We start from the raw sequence: 19,093 nt of genomic DNA, 5'->3' as shown, positions 1-19,093 counted from the left end.
TGCCCTGTGTCTGTGCCTGCAGGCGGTGTCCATTCGGTGTCGGTGTCGTGCATAGGGTGGGCATCCCCCAGCACGTGACCCCAGAGGAGGGGGAGCAGCGCTTTATCCTGGATGTGTGAGAAGCAGGAATCTCTCTGGATCTCTGGTTGTGCTGCATCTCCTCGCAGCCAGCAGTGAGAGCCTGAGCCCGGCGTTGTGATGCTCCATGCTGCTGCCTGCAGCTGATGCTGTGTGTTCAGCGGTGGGATGGGGAAACTGCAGAGTAAGATCAGCTTGCACACGGCCACGTACGGGTAAAGCATCCTCAGATGGTCGTATCTTGGGTTACTAAAGGGGCTGGGTGAGTGGGGAACATTTCAAGCATGTGAGTTTGGTTTCATTACTGAATTTATGGATCAGATCTTCATTTTTGAGCCTTGCTGCTGCCTGGCTTCTTTGGGGGGATGGGATCCAAAATGTAACTCACAGGAGTGGCTGAGCATGTCGGTGTGACCATTTACACTCCCTGTAAGTTGCTAACACAGAGCTCTGGAGGCCAAATGATCTACCCTTAATCAGGGAATCATTCAGATTGGAAAAGGCCTCAAGGATCCCCAGCCCCAACCCATTCCCACCACCGACCACATCCCTCAGTGCCACGTCTCCACATTTCCTGAACACTTCCAGGGACCCCCCCCACCCCCAGGGCAGTCTGTGCCACTGCCTCTCCACTCTTTCTGATAAGAAATTTGTCCTAATATCTGACCTAAAAACACACTGCTGCTGTCCCTCTGCCGCTTGCAGGGCTGATGGCTCCATGGGAAGGCCAGGACGTGGTGCAGTGGTGGAGCTGAACAGCCCTGCACACAGCGATGCTGTCACCTGCGTGGCTGCTGTCAGACCAGAGCTCTGCGTGTCGGGAGGAAAGGATAAGGTACAATAGAATCAGAGGATCATAGAATCACTCAGGTTGGAAAAGCCCTTAAATATCATTGAGTCCAACCACGACCTAACTGTACTGCCCTAACTATCAACCCTCTGCTAAACCGTGTCCCTGAGCACCACATCCAAATGGTTTTTAAACACATCCAGGGATGGGGACTCCACCTCCCTGGGCAGCCCGTTCCAGTGCTTAACAGCCCTTTCAGTAAAGAAGTATTTCCTAATATCCAAGCTAAACCTACCCTGGCGCAACTGGAGGCCGTTTCCCCTTGTCCTGTCACCAGTGAGAAGAAACCAACCCCGCTCTCTCTGTAAGCATTTTCAGATATTGGAAGACAGCAATCAGGTCTCCCCTCAGCCTCCTTTTCCCCAGACTAAACAGTCCAGTTCCTTCAGTCTCTCCTCATAGGCCATATTCTCCATGTCCTTCACAAGCCTTATTGCCCTTTTTTAGACCTGCTCCAGCACCTCCATGTCCTTTCTGTACCGAGGTGTCCAAAACTGAACACAGAACTCCAGGTGAGGCCTCACCAGTGCCAAGCACAGGGGCAGAATGACTTCCCTGGTCCTGCAACCACACCACTCCTGATGCAAGCCTTCTTGGCCACCTGGGCACACTGCTGGCTCACATTCAGCCAACTCCGTACACCAAGGTCCCTTTCCATCAGGCAGCTTTCCAGCCACTCCTCCCCACACCTGTAGGGTTGCCTGGGGTTGTTGTGACCAAAATGCAGGACCCGACACTTGGCCCTATTGAAACTCATACAGTTTACCTTGGCCCATCGATCCAATCTGTCCAGGTCCCTCTGTGACCCTCAGTAAGGAGGATGTGGTGGGCAGGGTGGGATGCGCTCCGAAGACAGCTGTGCTTGCTGTAGGAGCTCACAAGCAGAACAGTCTGTTCCCTCTTTGGCTCAGTGTAACATAAACCAAGGCTGTGTGTGAGCCCTCTGTGTCCTGTTCCCCTGCCACCGCTGACTTCCTTCCCCTGGCTCTCTGCAGAGTGTGGCTGTCTGTAACTGGAGGTCCGGAGCTGTGCTGGGGCGCTTCATCAGCCATGAGCACGAGGTCACCAAGGTGAACATCAAGGAGTGCACCGGGAGCAGCAGTGGCAGTCTGGTATCTGCAGGGCGCTCACTCTGCTCTGTTGGGGGCCCTGGCAGCACCCAGCAGTCCCCTGTGCTCCTTCTCACCTTTCATAGCTCCCAGTGCTCACAGTGACGTGCAGTGTGCTCGTTTGGGTTTCTCAGAAAGTTTTTTTTTCCCCATAAAATGGATTTTCTGAGGATGGAATGGGGGTGAGGTGCAGCATGGTGTCGATTCCAGTGTCTCCTTACAGGAAGTTCTGTCACGTGGGCTTCAAAGCAGGGTTTCAAACGTCACAGTGAGGTATCTTTGCACCAACAATGTGCTTTGCTTATTCCTGTGAGACCCAGTACAAGAAAAGAAGCATTTCTTGCTGTGCTGCCATACAGGGAAATATCTGACCTCACACCATCCAAGCCTCAGCTCAGCAGCTCTACGCTCACCCAGTGAAGCGGGTTAATCCCTGTGTCTCTGTAGCTGTGCCACAGGGACAGTGATGGGAACTGCCAGCATTTCCCTTTTGCTGCTCACCAGGCCCTGCCCAGGGCTGCAGGCACTCCTCACGGTGTGAGTGGCTCCGGGCAGCACAGCTGAGCTGGGGATCCCTCCAACCTCAGCACTGATCCCTTCTTGTCCGCAATGTCTGTTGTCACAGTGCTGCCACGGGCAGGAAGCAGAGCAGCTGTGCTTTCCCAGCACACGGCCAGGCCGGAGCCCAACCCATTTCTCCGTCTGTTCCTCTGCAGGTCACCTGCACCCATGATTCCAACAGAGTCTTCAGTGCATCCCGGGACAGAACAGTAATGATGTGGGAGCTCCACGGGACATCGGGGCCAAGGCAGTTCTTCCCAGGCCATGAGCTGGTTGTTACTGGGCTGGCTGTGAGCCCGGGTGAGGAGCAGCACACTGCTCAAGTGGTTCTTCCTGCTGTAGCACGGCTGTGTTTGCATGCTGACTTGCTCTTGCAGATGCGTCGGGGCTGTGCACAGGTTCACGAGACAACACCATTCGCAAATGGGATGTGGAGACCGGAGAGTGTCTGTGCAGAGCTGCTCTCTCCAGGAACCTGGTAGGAGCCTCTGGTTCTTTGCATCCCAGAATGGCAGCTCTGGTCCCTTGCATGCAAAGCCCCAGAGAGTGAATTTGCCTCAAGTTCGGCACTACACTAAACCCCTGAGACACCGTGAAGATGGACTGATGCTTCTGGAGATCAGCTTAAGGCTGGTTTTCCTCTCCTCCAGAACTGCACTTCCAGGAGCACAAAGACACCCACAGATGTACAGCAATTTATTAATAACCTTTTGCTAAGCAGTGGAGAAAGCGGTGCCTGGGGTACCTCTGTTTCCATGGCACCATGTCCTGCTGAGCTGCTGGTTCCTCCCTGCCTGCTAAGCCCAAATCTTAGCATCACCACCACCTTTCCCTTCCCCTCTACAGGTAACACATCTGTGCTGGGTCCCTGGGGAGCCCTACGTCATCCAGACATCAGAGGATAAAACCATCAGGTAAATCCTTCCAGGCAGCCACAGAGGGGGCCACAAAGATGATCAGGGATCTGGAGCAGCTCCCCTACAAAGACAGGCTGAGGGAGGTGGGCTCGTTCAGCTTGGAGAAGAGAAGGCTGCGGGGTGACCTCATTGCAGCCTTTCAGTGCTTAAAGGGAACCTACAAACAAGAGGGGAGTCTTGTTTGGTAGATACAAATAAGGACAAGGGTAGATAACAGCAGGACAAGGGGAAATGGTTTGAAGTTGAGGGAGGGAAGATTGAGGTTGGATGTCAGGGGAAGTTCGTGACAGAGAGAGTGGTGAGGTGCTGGAACAGCTGCCCAGAGAGGCTGTGGATGCCCCCTCCATCCCTGGAGGTGTTCAAGGCCAGGTTGGATGGGGCCCTGGGCAGCCTGGGCTGTGAAATGTGGAGGTTGGTGGCCCTGCGTGTGGCAGGGGGTTGGAGCTTTGTGATCCTTGAGGTCCCTTCCAACCTTGGCCATTCTGTGATACTGTGGGAGCTGCAGCCAGGGCCACATGCTGATAGGTAAAGCAGTGTCAGTGCACAGGGGGCTGTTGGGGTGGTTGTTTTTCCTGTCTTCCTGCTCTTCCCCATCTGCAAGCCTCACGTGTGGCTGGAAGCCATTCCTGGCTCACCTGGGTCTCCTGCTGGGGGAGGACAGCATGGGGGCATCTGCAGCTGCAAGCAGCACTGGGCACCGCCTATGGGCACAAAAGAGAAAATTCAGAGCTCCACACAGCTGCCCTGGGTAAAGGCTTGTAGAAAGGAGAGAGGCTGCTCCGTGGTGGCAAAGCGCAGGAGCACAGTGGGGCTGCAGGGAGGGCACCAAAGGCTCCTGTAGCACAGTAATGGCTCCATGTCCCCATCCCCACTTTTTCTGCTTCCAGGATGTGGGACAGCCGGGAGCTGCAGGTGGCACACACGTTCCCAGGCAAGCAGCACATCCAGACAAGCTGTGATGTGAGCCAGGACGGGCGATACTGTGTCAGCAGCAGCAGCGGATTTTCTGGGGAGGGCTGCGAAGCAACAGTGAGTCTGTAGGGCACCCAGTCCACCTCCTGCTTCTCTCCATCTCCACAGCACACAGCACAGGGCAGCAGCTCAGTGCTCCAGGGCTCTGCCTGCAGCAGAACACAGCTCCCACTGCTTTGGCCTTACCTGGAGTCACGGGTTGGGCTGGAGCTCAGTTTCCCCCCTGTCTATCCCTTTGTCAGTCTACTGCAGCAGCAAATACCCTTCCTTATTAAAGTGCTGGGATTCTGTTTGCAGATGCACATTTGGATAAATGGTGAAAATCTTTTTGGGGTCTTGAAGTGCTGTGAGATGTGCTCAGTGGCAGGGATAAAGGCAGAGATGTGCTATGAGGACGAGCGAGGAGCTCTGTAACCAAACCCACCTTCCTCTCTCTGTAAAACCTCTCCGTGCTGGCAGGTAGCAGTGACGGCCCGAGCTCTGAGCACTGCTTGTTGCCTTGCAGCTGTGGGACCTACGGCAGACCAGGAGCCAAGTGTGTGAGTACAGAGGGCATCTGCAGACCACAGCCTCATGTGTGTTCCTCCCACGGGGTCCTGCTCTCACCCCCAGCATTGCCACGTCCTCATATGACAGCAAAGTGAAGATCTGGGACCGGGACACTGCAGGTAGGCTGGGCACTGCCCTGGGATAACAGACCTGGCTGCTGTCTCCCTGGGGTGATGAGCACACAGCGGTGTGCCTGCCAGCCCTGGGTTTTCACGCAGCTGTAGGGCTGGGTGGAGATGAGCACCAGAGTAGTTTGTGTCCATCCTCTGGCAAAGAAGGATGTCTGGCTGCACGAGCCTGGAGGTGATGGGCATCCTCCTTGAACTAACAGGAAGCAATGATGGGATGTCCAAGTTCAGCAGTGAAAGACAAACAGTGAAAATCAAAACGAACAGGGGAACTCCAGTGCTTTCCTTAGGAGGGGAAAGTCGTAAGGAACACAGGCTGCACTGGAGTGTGGAGGGGGCAGCTGTGACCACCATCCTGAATGGGAATCTCTGCATGCCAGAGGGTTGGCTGAGGGCTGGGTCCTCACCAGAGCCAGACACAAAGCTGCTTGCCTGCCAGGCCCCACTGCAGCACAGGTTTGTTATCTCAGTGCTCAGAGGCAGACAGTGCCTCTGGAGAAGGGTCACAGATGCGCTTTGCACTGAGCCCAGCAAAACTCACTGGCATTACACGTTCACTATGGCTACGCACCTCCCCACTAATTCAAGACAGGATAAAAAACAGAAATGTGATCAACCCCCATGTTAAAACCTCTTTCTTTCCTTCTTTCGCTCACCTTTCCTCTCACCTGGTGTCAGAGTGACTTTTTCTCTTTCCTCCTCAGCCTGCCTTGCCACTGCATGCCTCGAGGGAGCTGGACCGCTGGTCTCACTGGCTGCCTGCGACAGCTCCACGCTGCTCTGCGCCAGCTTTCGCTCAGGGATCCACGTGCTGCAGCTGAGGCACCGTGAGGAGCTGGAGCTGGAGAAGGTGGCAGTATTTTGACCACAGATCCTTCCCAGCAGAGATTGTCCATGGGGATCTGATCCTCCAATTCTTCCACTGACAGCAGGCACCAGGTGACCTCGTGCCTGCAGAGCAGTGACAGCTGAGCCATGGTGCACAGGGGATGTATTGCCTGTTGTTTGCTTGTGGGCGATGGGAAGCCATTAGAGCTGGCTAGAAGAAGAGCTGAATCAGTGATGCTTTCAGGCCAAATTCTCACTGCTGATAAGAGCACTGTGGGCTTTAGTCACAAAACCTCCACACAACCTGGCTGTAAAGGGAGCCAACGGAGGAGAAATGAGCTATGACAAAGCACGTGCCTTCTCTGTGCTGTTTCTCAGGTCTGAGTGTCTGATCAGAGCACTCCTCCTGCACCAAAGAAAACAGCTTTTACTGTGAAAAGAAGGAACAACCAAGCTGTGACTTCACTGCTGTGAGAGGAAACCAGGGATCACTGTCTCTCCCTGGATCAGATTTAAATCAGCACTGCTAGGTCAGCTCACAGCACAGTGCTTCCAGAGGACTCCAGGGAATGAACAGTGTGTATTTTACCTGCTGTGACACAACTGGCTCCCAGTTCTGCAGCAGGTGGCTCATGTCTGGCCCGTGTGGTCCCAAGCGGCAGCTCTGCAGCATGCCTGGGCATCAGGCAGGGAATGCTCAGCCTCCTCTCCTTGCTCCAGTTTTTCATCCTGCTGCATGGGGCTGAGCGAGTATAAATGCAGTTCACTGGTGTCTAACATTTCATCCTAAGCCAGCTAGAAGTATGCTGCTGTGCCGGGCGGGAGCAGGACAAGCACTGGGTAAGGACTGTCCCATGGGCAGCCTGCTGAGAAACATCCCAGGAGTTTGTCCCTTATGGGCAGGGAGATCCCCGTCTGTGCAGCTGGCAGCATATAAACTCTTCAAATGATACCTGAGAAGGGGCATGAGCACACATAGCTGGATGTTTAGGCTTATACAAGAGAAGACAGCAATTCAATATGGCTTTTGTGCTATTTCCTGGCCTCGAGTCTGTTAACATTTTTCCTGGGAGTAAATAAGACAGAATATGCAGCACTTGGCAGATGCCACCATATTTCTAAGGAAGCAGAGAGCACACAGCCCTCTGTTAGAAGAAAGGAAGTAACTCACACGTGGTTTTTTGATGTCCCCCACTGCAAATGTTGAGAACAGCACTGTGTCTGTTTCCCAGGGACAACGGACAGCTGCTCTCCAGGTGACAAAGAAGAGATGACCGTTTTTTTTTAGGACGAGGGGAAATGGTTTTAAGTTGAGGGAGGGGAGATTGAGGTCGGACATTAGGGGGAAATTCTTTACCCAGAGAGTCGTGAAGAGCTCGAACAGCTGCCCAGAGAGGCTGTGGATGCCCCATCCATCCCTGAAGGTGTTCAAGGCCAGGTTGGATGGGGCCCTGGGCAGCCTGGGCTGCTATGAAATGTGGAGGTTGGTGGCCCTGCCTGTGGCAGGGGGTCGGAGATTCATGATCCTTGAGGTCCCTTCCAACCCTGGCCATTCTGTGATTCTGTTTTTTCTCCTGGAGATATTTTAAGATAGACTGAAATCAAACCATGAATCACAACACCACTGTAATTCTTCCACTTCTTAGTCAGACCCAGAAGCAAGTGCACATGTTCAAGCCATGTTCTGATTTTCTAGAACACATCTGAACTTCAGTTTAAAGAATAAACAACAAATAAGAAATTTCCTCACAGTGGAAGTTAGAATGAGACAACCCACAATGAAGCAGTCTTCTTTGCATCATCTCAGGCGAGACACATCAAAACCTTCAACAGGAGATGTGAAACACCCAATCTGTAAAACAGCTCAAGGAGCTAAGACACGAGATGTGCGCTGAAAATTTCTTGGCATTACAACATCCACTGCAAGTGGAAACAAAGGAGATACAGGCATCTATGTTCAGAGACCAACCTGCAGAGGCAGAGGAACTGTGGTACGCTCACCTCTAACAGCTACCTCTGCTTTATTTTTTGAAGACACAGACTGCTGTTAAAGCATCCTGGAAAAAAGAAGGTAAGAAAACAGAGAACATACAACAGACCATACATGAAGTGCAGTGTGGCTACATACACAAGTGTAAAACAGACTGGAGCAAACCTGTGAGCCTGTCCTAGAAGGAAGGTGGAAGAAGGTAGTTCATCTCCAAATTACTGCAGATAACCACTATCTGCAATATAAAGCAAAAATCCTAAAAAGTGGAAGAACATCATCCCAGCTTTGACTCCAACCAAGCCCTGGTCAGCACAGATGCCTCAAAACTGCCTCAACCAGGAAACCAAGACCAGCTAGTGACCACAGCCACTGTGACACATGTTGCAACAGCCGATTCCTTTCCTTTTTTAAAAATTTAATATATAAAAACCCAGGTCTTAGTTCAAAGGCATTATTAACATTGCTGTCCCAGTTCATCAGCAGTGCCTTTGAGCTACTCTGCTGTCCACAACTTGAAGGTTCTGTCATAGGAGCACGTTGCTATCAGCTGCCCATCGAGGGAGATATCCAGTCCCATCACCTTTCCCTCATGACCAGCCAGTGTTTTCAGAGGGGACCAGCCAGGGTGAGTCCAGATCTTTGCGGTGTTGTCGTAAGCGCCCGTCAACAGGAAGTTACCATGATTGGCTGCAATTGAGGAAAAAAAGGGAGAAATGAGTTTTGCAAATAAACACGTGACAAATCTTCTACTGCTACCCAGTGCAGATCTTCCTGATCTGCGGATGCGTTTTTGAGTTGCCACATTCCCTGCCACCTCAGCAGAGGAAAGGCAGGAATAAGGAACATCAGATAGCAGGTACTTACGTTCAAATTTCACCCCAGTCACCAGGTTCTGATGGGCAGGAATGGTATAGATGCACTTCCTCTGACGGAGGTCCCATACCTTGCAAGTATTGTCACCACTGCCAGTTGCAACGTGGTATCTGCCAGGAGTCAAGAATGCATTGAAAGCTGAGCTTCGTACTCAGATCTCCCACACAAGGCATGCAAGCTCCTGTCTTACCCATTTGGGGAGAAGTTAAGTCCATAGATCTCCTTCAGGTGGCCTTCCAGAAACATGATACAACGCCCGGTGCGCAAATCCCACACTCGGCCAAAAGCATCCAGTCCACTAAAAGAGAACCCAAACTCCATCACCTCCAGACTTCGGCAGCTGACAGAGCGCCAGTACTGCAGCTTTTGGAGTCAGTGAGCAACAAAACCTTGGTAATGTTTCACATACAGTGAAACAAACTCACCCAGTCCCAGCAAGAGACCCATCCGTGTGAAAGGCGATGTCGTAGACCCCTTTGCTGTGCCCCTCCTGATGAAGGATCTCTTCCTGGGCTTCCAAGTCCCACAAGCGCCACGAGTGATCGTAACTTAAATTAAAAAAAAAAAAAAAAAAAGCATTAAAATCTGATCATACAATCCTATCTGAACTGGGCACACACACACCAGCTGCCAGGACATCCACTTCGCCTGTTTCTTTGAGCATTAGGAAAACACAGACAGGAATGAGACTGTAAACCTCAAAAACTCAGAGATCCTCAGCACACCCCTGGGAGAGCAGGGAGCTTCCCTACTTCTACATCAGCGTGGCATCCTTAAACCCTGAAGGGATCACACAGTGCCTCCGTGGGCAGGTGAAGAGATGCACCATACAAAAAATAAACATGCCCTGTTCAAGTGCTGTTCCCTTTTCAGCTGCTAGCGCGGAGCACAGATGGCCTGAGAGAGCCACACAAAAGGAAAAGGGAAGAAACAGTTATCACTAACTGCCACAGGATGATTTCATACATGAGCAGAGAATGTTTGGTTCACTTTGTATAATTTCAAAACTGAAGGAAGAGAGAATAAGGTGGAACAGCCTCGCTTACGAAGATCACCATCCTCACTGCCAGAGTGTGGGTATTTCACTGAAATCCTCTTAGCAGCAGCAAACATTTTGGCTTCTGGAACTGGATTTTCAGATCACCTTTGTACCATTCAGCTCCAGTCCAGTCCCCCTCTCCTTCAGCACCACTGTCCTCAGCCACCTCCCATCCCACACTCACTCAGGAGGCAGCAGCAGCCACTGGGCTGGAAATCTCCAAGGAGAACACCAAATATTTTATTACCTCAGCATACATTGCTTGCAACTGGCTCTTATGTGAGGTGCAGAGAAAGGAAGCCTTTCATGAATCCCAGTGACTGCAGGTAATAGCACCTTAAACAAAAGCATCAACAGAATCCCCTTACCAAGTAGTGCCCAGGAACCTCCCAGAGGGGTGCCACATCACACGTGCCACTCTCATGCTGTGTCCTTCAATATCTGCCACTGGCTCATCACTGAAAACAAGATCATCAGACACTGGTCAGGGTGGCTGGCTCTAGCCAAACCTTTGCAGCAATGAGCAGTGAGACGGACTTTAATACAAGCCAGACGAGAAAGTCAGTGTTGACTACTGACTCTAAATGCTGCTTTTTGCTCACAAAGCTGAAGCTCTACGTAAAGCCCTTTATCCACATTCATAACTTCAGTAGTAAGTTCTCCTGGAACAGTTTCAAAAACTGACAACCTGAAGGTCTCAACAGCAGAAACCGTCTTTGCTGTCACTACGCAGAACATCTAATGCTGCAGCAAACTCTGCTATGCTCAAGATAGCCAGGGCAGGCAGGACAGAGCAAATATTTATTCTCCCAGAGCTACGTGCTGCAGCACCTCAGCAGCCTGCAGTGGAAGACCTGAACAGCACTGACAGTATCCTTCCAGCAGACTAAAGAGATGTGGTCACATGAGACTAAGGAACAATTGTTGCCTGGCACAAGTATGCTTCTGCAACTAGAAACAATAGCTTTTGGGTAGGGGTAATGAACTGAGGATCTCACAGCTGCCTGCGTCTTCCTGAGGCACTGCAGCATTCCGCTTTTCAAACACAGCAGATATTAATGCTGAAGGGGAATTCTCTCCTAAATGAAAGGTCAGAATAAAAGCACCTCCAGATCTTCCACCCGTCACTCAACTGCATCAGCAGGTTGCTAATGCACAGCAGCACACTGACTAAATTCCTTCCAGACAATTTCCCTCGCCTCGTTTCCCCTAATCAGGGCAATGTCTTTGCCTGCTTAAGAAGGAGACACACACTGAGGCTGGGAATTGCACTGGTGTTATAATAACAGGCCATGTTTGCCTGAAAGTAAATGCCCACTGTTTCATGAGGTAAGCCCCCAAACAACAACACTGCATCTGTGTGTGCTCTGTGTGATTCTGACCTTTCAAGGCTCCAGAGTTTGACAGAACCATCAGCTGCACACGAGGCCAAGTTGACATCCTTCTTGTCGAGGGAGACGGTGGCTTTGGGATGGAAGACTATTGCTCCTACATTGGTGCTGTGTCCTTAAGAGGAAAGAAAATCAAAATCCATAATCTTCCAATCTTGACCAAGTCTCCAGAAAAGGAGCATTTTTTCAGTTACTGGTTAGTCAGCCACCAGAGCATACTTTCACCAAATGTCCTCCCACGTTGAGCAAAGTTGCACAACCAAATTACAATTCCAGTGGCACCCATTTAAAAATATCTAACACTGAGATTTGCAACCCTCAAAACACAGTGAAAATTCAACATATGTGAAAGAAAAGATTTGTATTTAGTCAAAGTTGTGCCCACTGTTCAGAGAACCTCACTGGGACTCCGTGGTCTGGCCAAGAATGCTAAAACTTGGCTCAAAATAACTCAAAACAGGTTTTGAAATGAAGCAAAATGAAAACATCATCCAGAAATGGAAACAACAAACTTTTTTTCTTTAAGAGAAACGTCAGGATTTTCTCTGGACTATCTGACACGTGTCTGTGCTCCACAAGCCTGTGTGATGCTCTCATGAGAATAAGGTCTGCCCAGAAAACACATTTTCAGTCACAAAACAGTTCACGGACAGGAATTCAGCTTAGAGAGGAACAAAAGAATTACACAGGATTTCAGTGAAAGTCATTCTCTACCTCGTAAGGTGTGAACAAGGTTGCAGTCAGGCACGGACCACAGCTTGCACAGTCCACTCCTGTTGAACACAAGAAACAGAAGTCAGTGTAGACAGGAGCATCAAACAACTTACCAAACAAAGCTGCAAAACTGCACCGAGGGGTTCTGCAGTGGGTGGCAGTCTGACAAAGCAGCATCTGACATCAAAACACGTACAGAGCAAAGGTGTGTCACTGAATTCCTCCATGAGGAAAAAATGGCACCCACTGATGTTCATTGACACTTGTGAATGTTTATGGAGACCAAACAGTGGATGTGAGCACAGCGAGGGGTGGGTGGTGCATTTCAGCAGTGCCCACAGTGACAGTGCTCACTTCCTCTAGTGGTTTGTAATGAGTGAATTGTTCATCACTGCCAAGAACAAGAGCTAATGGTGCTGACTATATTGAAAAATAGCGTTCTGTAGCTGAGAACTTGCTCTATCAAAAAGAGTCACTGTGCTCACTGCACCTGTTGTAGTTTCCATGGAAATAAACACGAATCATTACTTTCACAGCAACCTACTTACTTGAGGCCTAAGGCCCCTCTTCACTCAGTGCCGCCCAGGCAAACCAAATACTGGATGCCCACGCCCTGAAGTAAATGCTTTAAAGAGAACTTACCAACAGGCAGTAGCCAGGAGTTTGGAGTTGGGGCTGAAGTGGCAGTAGGACAGCGGGCGATCATCCCCAATCTGACTGCAGAAGTTATTCAAGGACTGCAACCAAATACAGAGAAAACAAGGAATAAATACAAACGACCTAGGGAAAGTCCTGGCCAATGACTGAGGTACAAGAAGTCAGAGGCCACAGGGAAGTCACTTCCAAAGGGAGAAGTTACCTCAGAGCTATTCCAGCTCCAAGCAGGAGGGCCATGGAGCTCATCTGACTGAGAGAAGCTTTCACAGCTCCACGGCACAGCTTAGCACTCAGTATGCCACCCACCAGATTGCCACCACTAACACTGAAGCTCTGCTTTGCACTGAGAACTCACTGCAGTTCTGACCTCTTTCTACATCTCATCCAAGGAACAGAACCAGACAGAAGAGGGCAGGCAGTGCTCTTAGAGGAGAAGCAAATCCACTGGCAGCTAATGCATTGGGGTGTAAACACACTGTGTGCTTAAACCATCCCATTAAGTTAGCAATCTGACTTAACGTGCCTGACCATGGTGCCTCAGGGGCATTCTAAAGCACAACTTCCATTACTGTGTTGGTTATTACTTTCCTTGGGTTTATAGAATAGTGACCATGGCACAGGATGAGAAAAACAATCCGTTCCTTTCTAACCAACTAAACCTGTGACAACCCCAAGAAGCAATTTCTTCAGCTTCAAGGGCAAGAGCTAAATCAACACAGGGATGTATCTCTTCATCCCTCTGCAGCGTGGGAAGACAACAAAAGCAGATCTCTCTAAACAACTGCAGAAACAGAATTACAACACGTGTAGAAGAGAAAGTGCAAAGCTCTTCAAGACACAGCACAGCAAATTAAATACACCTGGACGGCACCTCCAGGCAGCTCTCTCTTTCTGATCTCTTTGGAATTCAGGAAAAAACATTAAAAACAGCAGTTGAACAGATGGCAAACCTACTCGTAGGGACTTGTGTAGTTCTTGTCTCTGCGATGTCCTGGTTGCCTCTGGAATCTCTTTGAGCAGCCGGGCTTCTTCTAGACGCTTCACTGCCCTGTGAGGAGCAAAGACGGAGTAGCAGGTGTCCGAATTTCCCATGTCTCAATTTCCCATGCACTGCTGCTAGAAACCCTTACTTCCCCATCACTGGGCTAACACTGCAGTCAAGTAACTATTAACTCAACCTTTAAGCCCATTGGATTTGTCTACCAGTATATGTTCTGCATTCTTTCGATCTCAAATTTACTGCACTACCCACAACGGGATCAGTAGTTAAGAGTTACAAAAGGTTGCAATTCTCTCCTTCATTTATGTTAGTTTTTCTTACCTGGGAAGCGAATAGTTAGCAAGCCACAGCCTTGCTGTTTTTAGACTACGTGGTCCTTCATGGTACCAAGTCTGCTGATACTGTAAGGAAAAGAACAAAGACGAAGAAAAAGCTTGCATGGCGCTGCTCAATTCAGTTACCCTAGATGACTTCTTCTTACATCAGCCCCCCAAAATGGTAAGGGAAAAATGGACTCCAAAAAAAGAAAGATGAATCAAAGGCAGAAGGATGCAGTAGCAGAAAGAGTTTTTTTCTTCCTGAGCAGGAAGACAAACAACAAGAACGTGGTATAACTATGTGACGGCCCAAACACCAACTGCCTGTTTTATAAATTGTACACGACATAGAATTTGGCTAAGTACAAGCCAGTCTTAATGCCCTGATGCATTAATTATGCACAATGCATTGATACAGTACTGCTAAAATGGGCAACAATGAAAAAAGAGAAAGAAGGGATGACATTAGAATTCACACCCTGACCAAAACCAGGTTTGAACATCTTAGAGACCACTAAAATAAGGTATCCAAAAGGTGACCATATAAATCTCCCCCAGCACTGAGAAATCATCACCTCTTCTTTAGACTTTTTAGATCTGTCGTCATCTTTCCTTGTCTTTTTCAATGCATCTGTGCCGACCACTGAGAGGATATTTCTTAATCTGAAAAGAAACACATTAAGATGCATTTACTCAGTGAAATCTCACACAATCTGACAAACGCTCACTGTGTTCCATTCTTTCTTCTGGACAACCCCTAGCTATGTTGTAACAAAACACCACTGACTGGCAGCACTCACTGCATGCCAACTACAAGGAAAACATTAGGAATATGACAAACTGGGGGAAGCTGAGCATTCCCTCTTTGCAACACACAAGGGCAGGCACAGCACCTCTCCCTCCTCTCAGCAGGACCTTCTCCAAAGAGCGTTATGGGCTCCCCGAGGGCTCGCAGGCAGGCTTTCACTTCAGAGTCATCCGTGGAGACGTTGATTTGCCGGGCTCGCTTCCTGCGCTCAAATTCAGCCAAGACTTCTGCCTGCCGCTCGCTCATGTGATCCTCCAAATCAAAGACCTCACCTAAACCAAAGGGAAACCATTAGACCAGAGACGGCAGCCGGACTGGAGATCCCTCTCCAACAGGAAGATCCCAGCAGAAAGCTGGCACTCCAGGCAGAAGCCTCCCCTTCTCAACTCTAATCTATGCTCAGAGACTTTTGATTATGTCAAATTGAAGAGGAAAGGCAAAACCAGGTGGCTGAGCACACTCACCGCTGCTGATGTTGATGTTGCCGGCCTCGAGAGCAGCCTTCATCCCCTCCTTCCCCAGAAGCCCAGACTCTCCCTTTGCCAGCCGCTCCCGCTCCTTCTCCTCCAGGCTGCCATAGAAGATGGGTGCTCTCTTGGCAGGGGGAGCATCGCCCTCCTCTGATGGTTTGCTCTTTGTGGGCTGCAAAGGAAAGGCAAAATTGTCCGATTCCCCCTGTGCGCTGCCTGCAAAGCGGAGCAGTGCCTGCATGCCTGCAGCAGAAACATCTGCTGGGGCCTGGGGGTGTGCGAGGAGACCCTGACATCGTGTGGGAGCAGCACGGCTGCACCCTGCGCATAAAGAGAAGAGCGAAAACGTAGCGTTTGAGTAAAGTGCTCAAATTAGACCGGGCCCTTTTTGTCTCCCTGCTATCTGCTCGGGCACGACTTCCAGGTGATGTTTTTCTGGAGAATTTCTGTTCCCAACTTTAAGCCACGAAGCTCCTCCCGCTCCTCACACTGAGCTCCCGGGCAGGAGAGCCCAAACTCCCCTCCCGCAGTGCAGCGGGAGCCGCCCCGTGCTCAGAACACTGCCGTCGTTACGAACCCATCAAGAAAACTACGAGATTGTGGGAAAACACCCAAACGCCACGGCTCCTACCTCAGGCGGCGCGGGGGCCCTCGCAGGAGCGGGCCGAGCCCCGCCGCGCGCTACCGGTGCCCGCACGGAAGCCATGGCTGCGCTGCCAGACGACTGCGGCGCCTCACTGAGCACTTCCGGGAGGCGCGGAGCAGACCGGAAATGACAAACCGGAAGAGGCAGGACAAGATGGGGGGGGTAGACCGGAAGACGCTGGATGTACGAGACAGATCGGAAGGGGCGGGGCACCGCGCGGGGCAAGCCGGGAGATCGACGGCGGCGGGAGTGATGCTGCGGCGGAAGCCGACGCGGCTGGAGCTGAAGTTGGACGACATCGAGGAGTTCGAAGGCGTCCGGAAGGACCTGGAGGTGCGCGCGGGGCCCGTGGGGGCGGCCGGCCTGGGCGGGCCCGGCCTAGCACGCGCCGTGCCTAGCACGCGCCGTGCCTTGACGCGGTCCCTCCGCTCCGCAGAGCCGCAAGAAGCAGCGGGAGGAGGCGGAGGTGGCGACCGGCGAGGAGGCGGCGGGCATCGCGCTAGGCAGCGAGCACAAGAGCCGGGAGCAGATTATCAACGACCGCATCGGCTACAAGCCCCAGCCCAAGGCCGGCGTCCGCGCCGCGCATTTCGGCACCTTCGAGTTCTGACGGGGCCGCGGCACTGTGCCGCCCCGGGCGGTCCGCCCTCCCCCGTCCTCCTTACCACCCATGAGAGCCCTGCGGCGGCTGTGCTGTTTTAAATAAATGCGTTCTTTTTTAGAAGCGAGCACAGGAAGTTTTTTCCCAGATGCTGCTCCGCCTGGTAAGGCTGTGGAAGGAGCCGCCCGCGTCTCGTCCGAGCTGTATATCCGAGGAGCGCAGTGCAGCCGCTTCCCAGCTGTCACAGCGCTGAGAAGGGACAGGAGAGCAGCAGCGCCCCACAGCTACTAGCTGAGCTGACAGCACAATCCTGCTGTTGTGGTGCACCACATTTCTGGTCAGGGTGGGGAAATGCGAAACTTCAAACTCTTCAAAGTGTTCCTTAAACTGGAACGTCGCGATCGGGACTAAAGCAGAGCTTAACGCTGCACTGAATGATCAGGGACTGCTCTGCTGTTCAGCATTTCTAGCATGCCTCGAGTCTAACAGGGAAACATTTTAGGAGGAACAAAGGCCCTGGGTCTCCTTCGGTTGCATGGGGGAAGAAAAATCAGCCCAGTGCTTCATGTCTCACATATGGGTGAGAACGATCCATAATAACACCATGTTACACTGTTACGCAATTCCTTGGTGTACAGACACTAGCACTCAGCAGGTAGGCTCATTTGCACAGCTCTCTCAAGCTCACACCCTTTCACCACTCCCTCAGATCCACGCAGCAGATATGGGGAGCACTAATTCCCCTTTCCAGCTCTACTTTCCTCACACTATGCCAAGTTTACCTGGACTGTCTCAGCTACCTCACACGCTCCCATACTGGCAGCTTCAGAGCTTCCTGCTGATGACCAGATGCTCAGGGGGTGCTGTTCCTATGATCTGCAGCCACAGGATGATGGATGCTCAGCCACTGCTGCTCACTTGCACAGTTAGTACAGGCACAGGGGAGTCATGCCAAAGAGAAGCAGCAGGAGCAGCCCACGTCAGTTCTGTGGCTGCTGGGTCTTTTGTCAGCAAAGCAGACACTTGTGGATCACTGAATGATGCTGGCCCTCACTGTAGCTGCAGTCTCTGCATTAATGATTGATTCTAAAACACACATCGATAAAATGCAATCTATTTTATTAGTTAATTATATACAGGAGATCTTTGATATGTTACTAGACAAGTTACCTTCACAAAGAGCAAGAGTAAAATCGAAAGTGACAGACCACTGTAAACAAAACTATCCATCCTTTTGGATCTGCTGGGACTGGCTCCAGACCAACTGAGAAGGCACTGGGAGAAAAACAACAGAAGCCCACGGATGAACACAGCCTGGATACCCTGTGCATTTCTTCCAAGCTGGTAATCCAGAGGCACAGCGTGTCAGGACAAAACATCAGGGTGCACGCAGAGACAGACACGGGAATCACATTCTAAGCATGCTACATATATTGGCATACAAATAGAATTTACTTAAGAGTCCTCATCTCCCTCCAAGCACCACTCAACACAAGTTTAGTGTTAACAACAGGACAGCTTTAAATACAGCCAGCATAAAGGCCAGGACTGCATCAAACGCAGTCAGTGCAAGTCATCATCAGGGTGGCCAGGTTTTGCTCAGTTTGGGGAAGCAAACAGCAGCCTGGGCCAACAGAGCAGCTGGTGGCATCTGGTGGGCCTGAGGGAGGCTGGGGTGCAGGGAGGTACATGGCTTTTCTGGATTGTCAACAGTTACTCATCAAGAGAGAGATGATTTCAAGGGAGGATGCATGTACAATGATGCAGAAAAGCTAGCATAATTGAACTTCTATTGTAAAAGCCACAGCTATTGCATAGTCCCCAATTTATCCTTCTCTGATTGGAATAATCAGAGAATTCAAGTCTGGACACTTGAATGCAAAAGGAAAGGTGGCTAAAAAGCTTCACTGATAGCAAGATCAAGTCAAGCAGAAGTTTTATTTTAGAGAATGATATAGGAAGAGGTACATGACACACTACAGTCACACATCCCTGCAACAGCAACAGCTTGTTCAAGGAAAACCACAGACTGGTGCTGAGAACATGAGCTCTGAACTCAAACCAGAGATGAGGTCTCTACAGGACAGGTCTCTCCCTCTTTCAGAACACAGCCAACTCCAACACTCTGCTGTGTTTCACTCACAGGCACTAAGATGTCCTCGCAGCTCACACACTGAGATTGAAGAGTCTGTATTCCACTCTCACAGAGAAATAGGATTGCTTAGAGACTCAGGTTTTTCCTTTGTGACAGATGCAGAAAAAAGGTAGACCATAGGATGCTCTATGTCCTTCTGTGGCCTGCTCTATACATAACTCCCTCCAGAGATCTGGAAGAGCTTTTCCTATTTGTCAGGAGGTGTCCAGAACTTTTCTGTGAAAGCTTCTTTCACTCGGATGCAAATTTGCTACAGAAAGAAACTATAAAGCTGAGCTTGCTTTTAATTCTTCTCCTTTGTTCAGTATTTGCACTGCCCAAAGAAAACAAGGCAGACAATTAAATGCCTGGGGCCACCCACAGGAAGGCTAACTTGAGGCGGTGCAATTCCAGAGCTGAGCAGGATGCCCAGCAGCAGCAGCCACAGATTTCCTGCTGCC

The 19,093-nt window shown here is 50.7% G+C and overlaps 3 protein-coding genes across 3 annotated transcripts; 2 read left to right on the top strand and 1 right to left on the bottom strand.

Annotated features, from left to right (window-relative positions):
- Window positions 1-246: 246 nt before the first annotated feature.
- WDR31 (WD repeat domain 31) lies at window positions 247-6,384 on the top strand (the record flags this gene model as incomplete). The annotated part of the gene is made up of 10 exons (XM_079544540.1): window positions 247-293; window positions 784-913; window positions 1,924-1,998; window positions 2,754-2,898; window positions 2,976-3,076; window positions 3,445-3,512; window positions 4,403-4,544; window positions 4,993-5,155; window positions 5,869-5,991; window positions 6,371-6,384. 10 exons carry the CDS (start codon window positions 247-249, stop codon window positions 6,382-6,384), a joined length of 1,008 nt encoding a protein of 335 aa, XP_079400666.1.
- Window positions 6,385-8,475: 2,091 nt separating this feature from the next.
- Window positions 8,476-15,957, bottom strand: PRPF4 (pre-mRNA splicing tri-snRNP complex factor PRPF4; the record flags this gene model as incomplete). The annotated part of the gene is made up of 14 exons (XM_079544801.1): window positions 8,476-8,669; window positions 8,847-8,965; window positions 9,046-9,153; window positions 9,281-9,403; window positions 10,263-10,352; window positions 11,277-11,400; window positions 12,000-12,058; window positions 12,642-12,736; window positions 13,611-13,704; window positions 13,978-14,057; window positions 14,549-14,636; window positions 14,867-15,053; window positions 15,246-15,423; window positions 15,883-15,957. The coding sequence occupies 14 exons, from the start codon at window positions 15,955-15,957 to the stop codon at window positions 8,476-8,478; spliced, it is 1,614 nt and encodes a 537-aa protein (XP_079400927.1).
- A 192-nt stretch (window positions 15,958-16,149) lies between these two features.
- On the top strand, window positions 16,150-16,602 carry CDC26 (cell division cycle 26; the record flags this gene model as incomplete). Its single annotated transcript, XM_079544857.1, has 2 exons — window positions 16,150-16,230; window positions 16,334-16,602. The coding sequence occupies 2 exons, from the start codon at window positions 16,150-16,152 to the stop codon at window positions 16,505-16,507; spliced, it is 255 nt and encodes an 84-aa protein (XP_079400983.1). The 3' UTR covers window positions 16,508-16,602.
- Window positions 16,603-19,093: the final 2,491 nt, after the last annotated feature.

The sequence above is a fragment of the Tetrao urogallus genome (genome assembly GCF_951394365.1).
Source record: "Tetrao urogallus genome assembly, chromosome: 19".
Taxonomy (NCBI): Eukaryota; Metazoa; Chordata; class Aves; order Galliformes; family Phasianidae; genus Tetrao; species Tetrao urogallus.
Note: the sequence above shows the minus strand (reverse complement) of the source record. Positions and strands in the feature narration are given on the sequence as shown.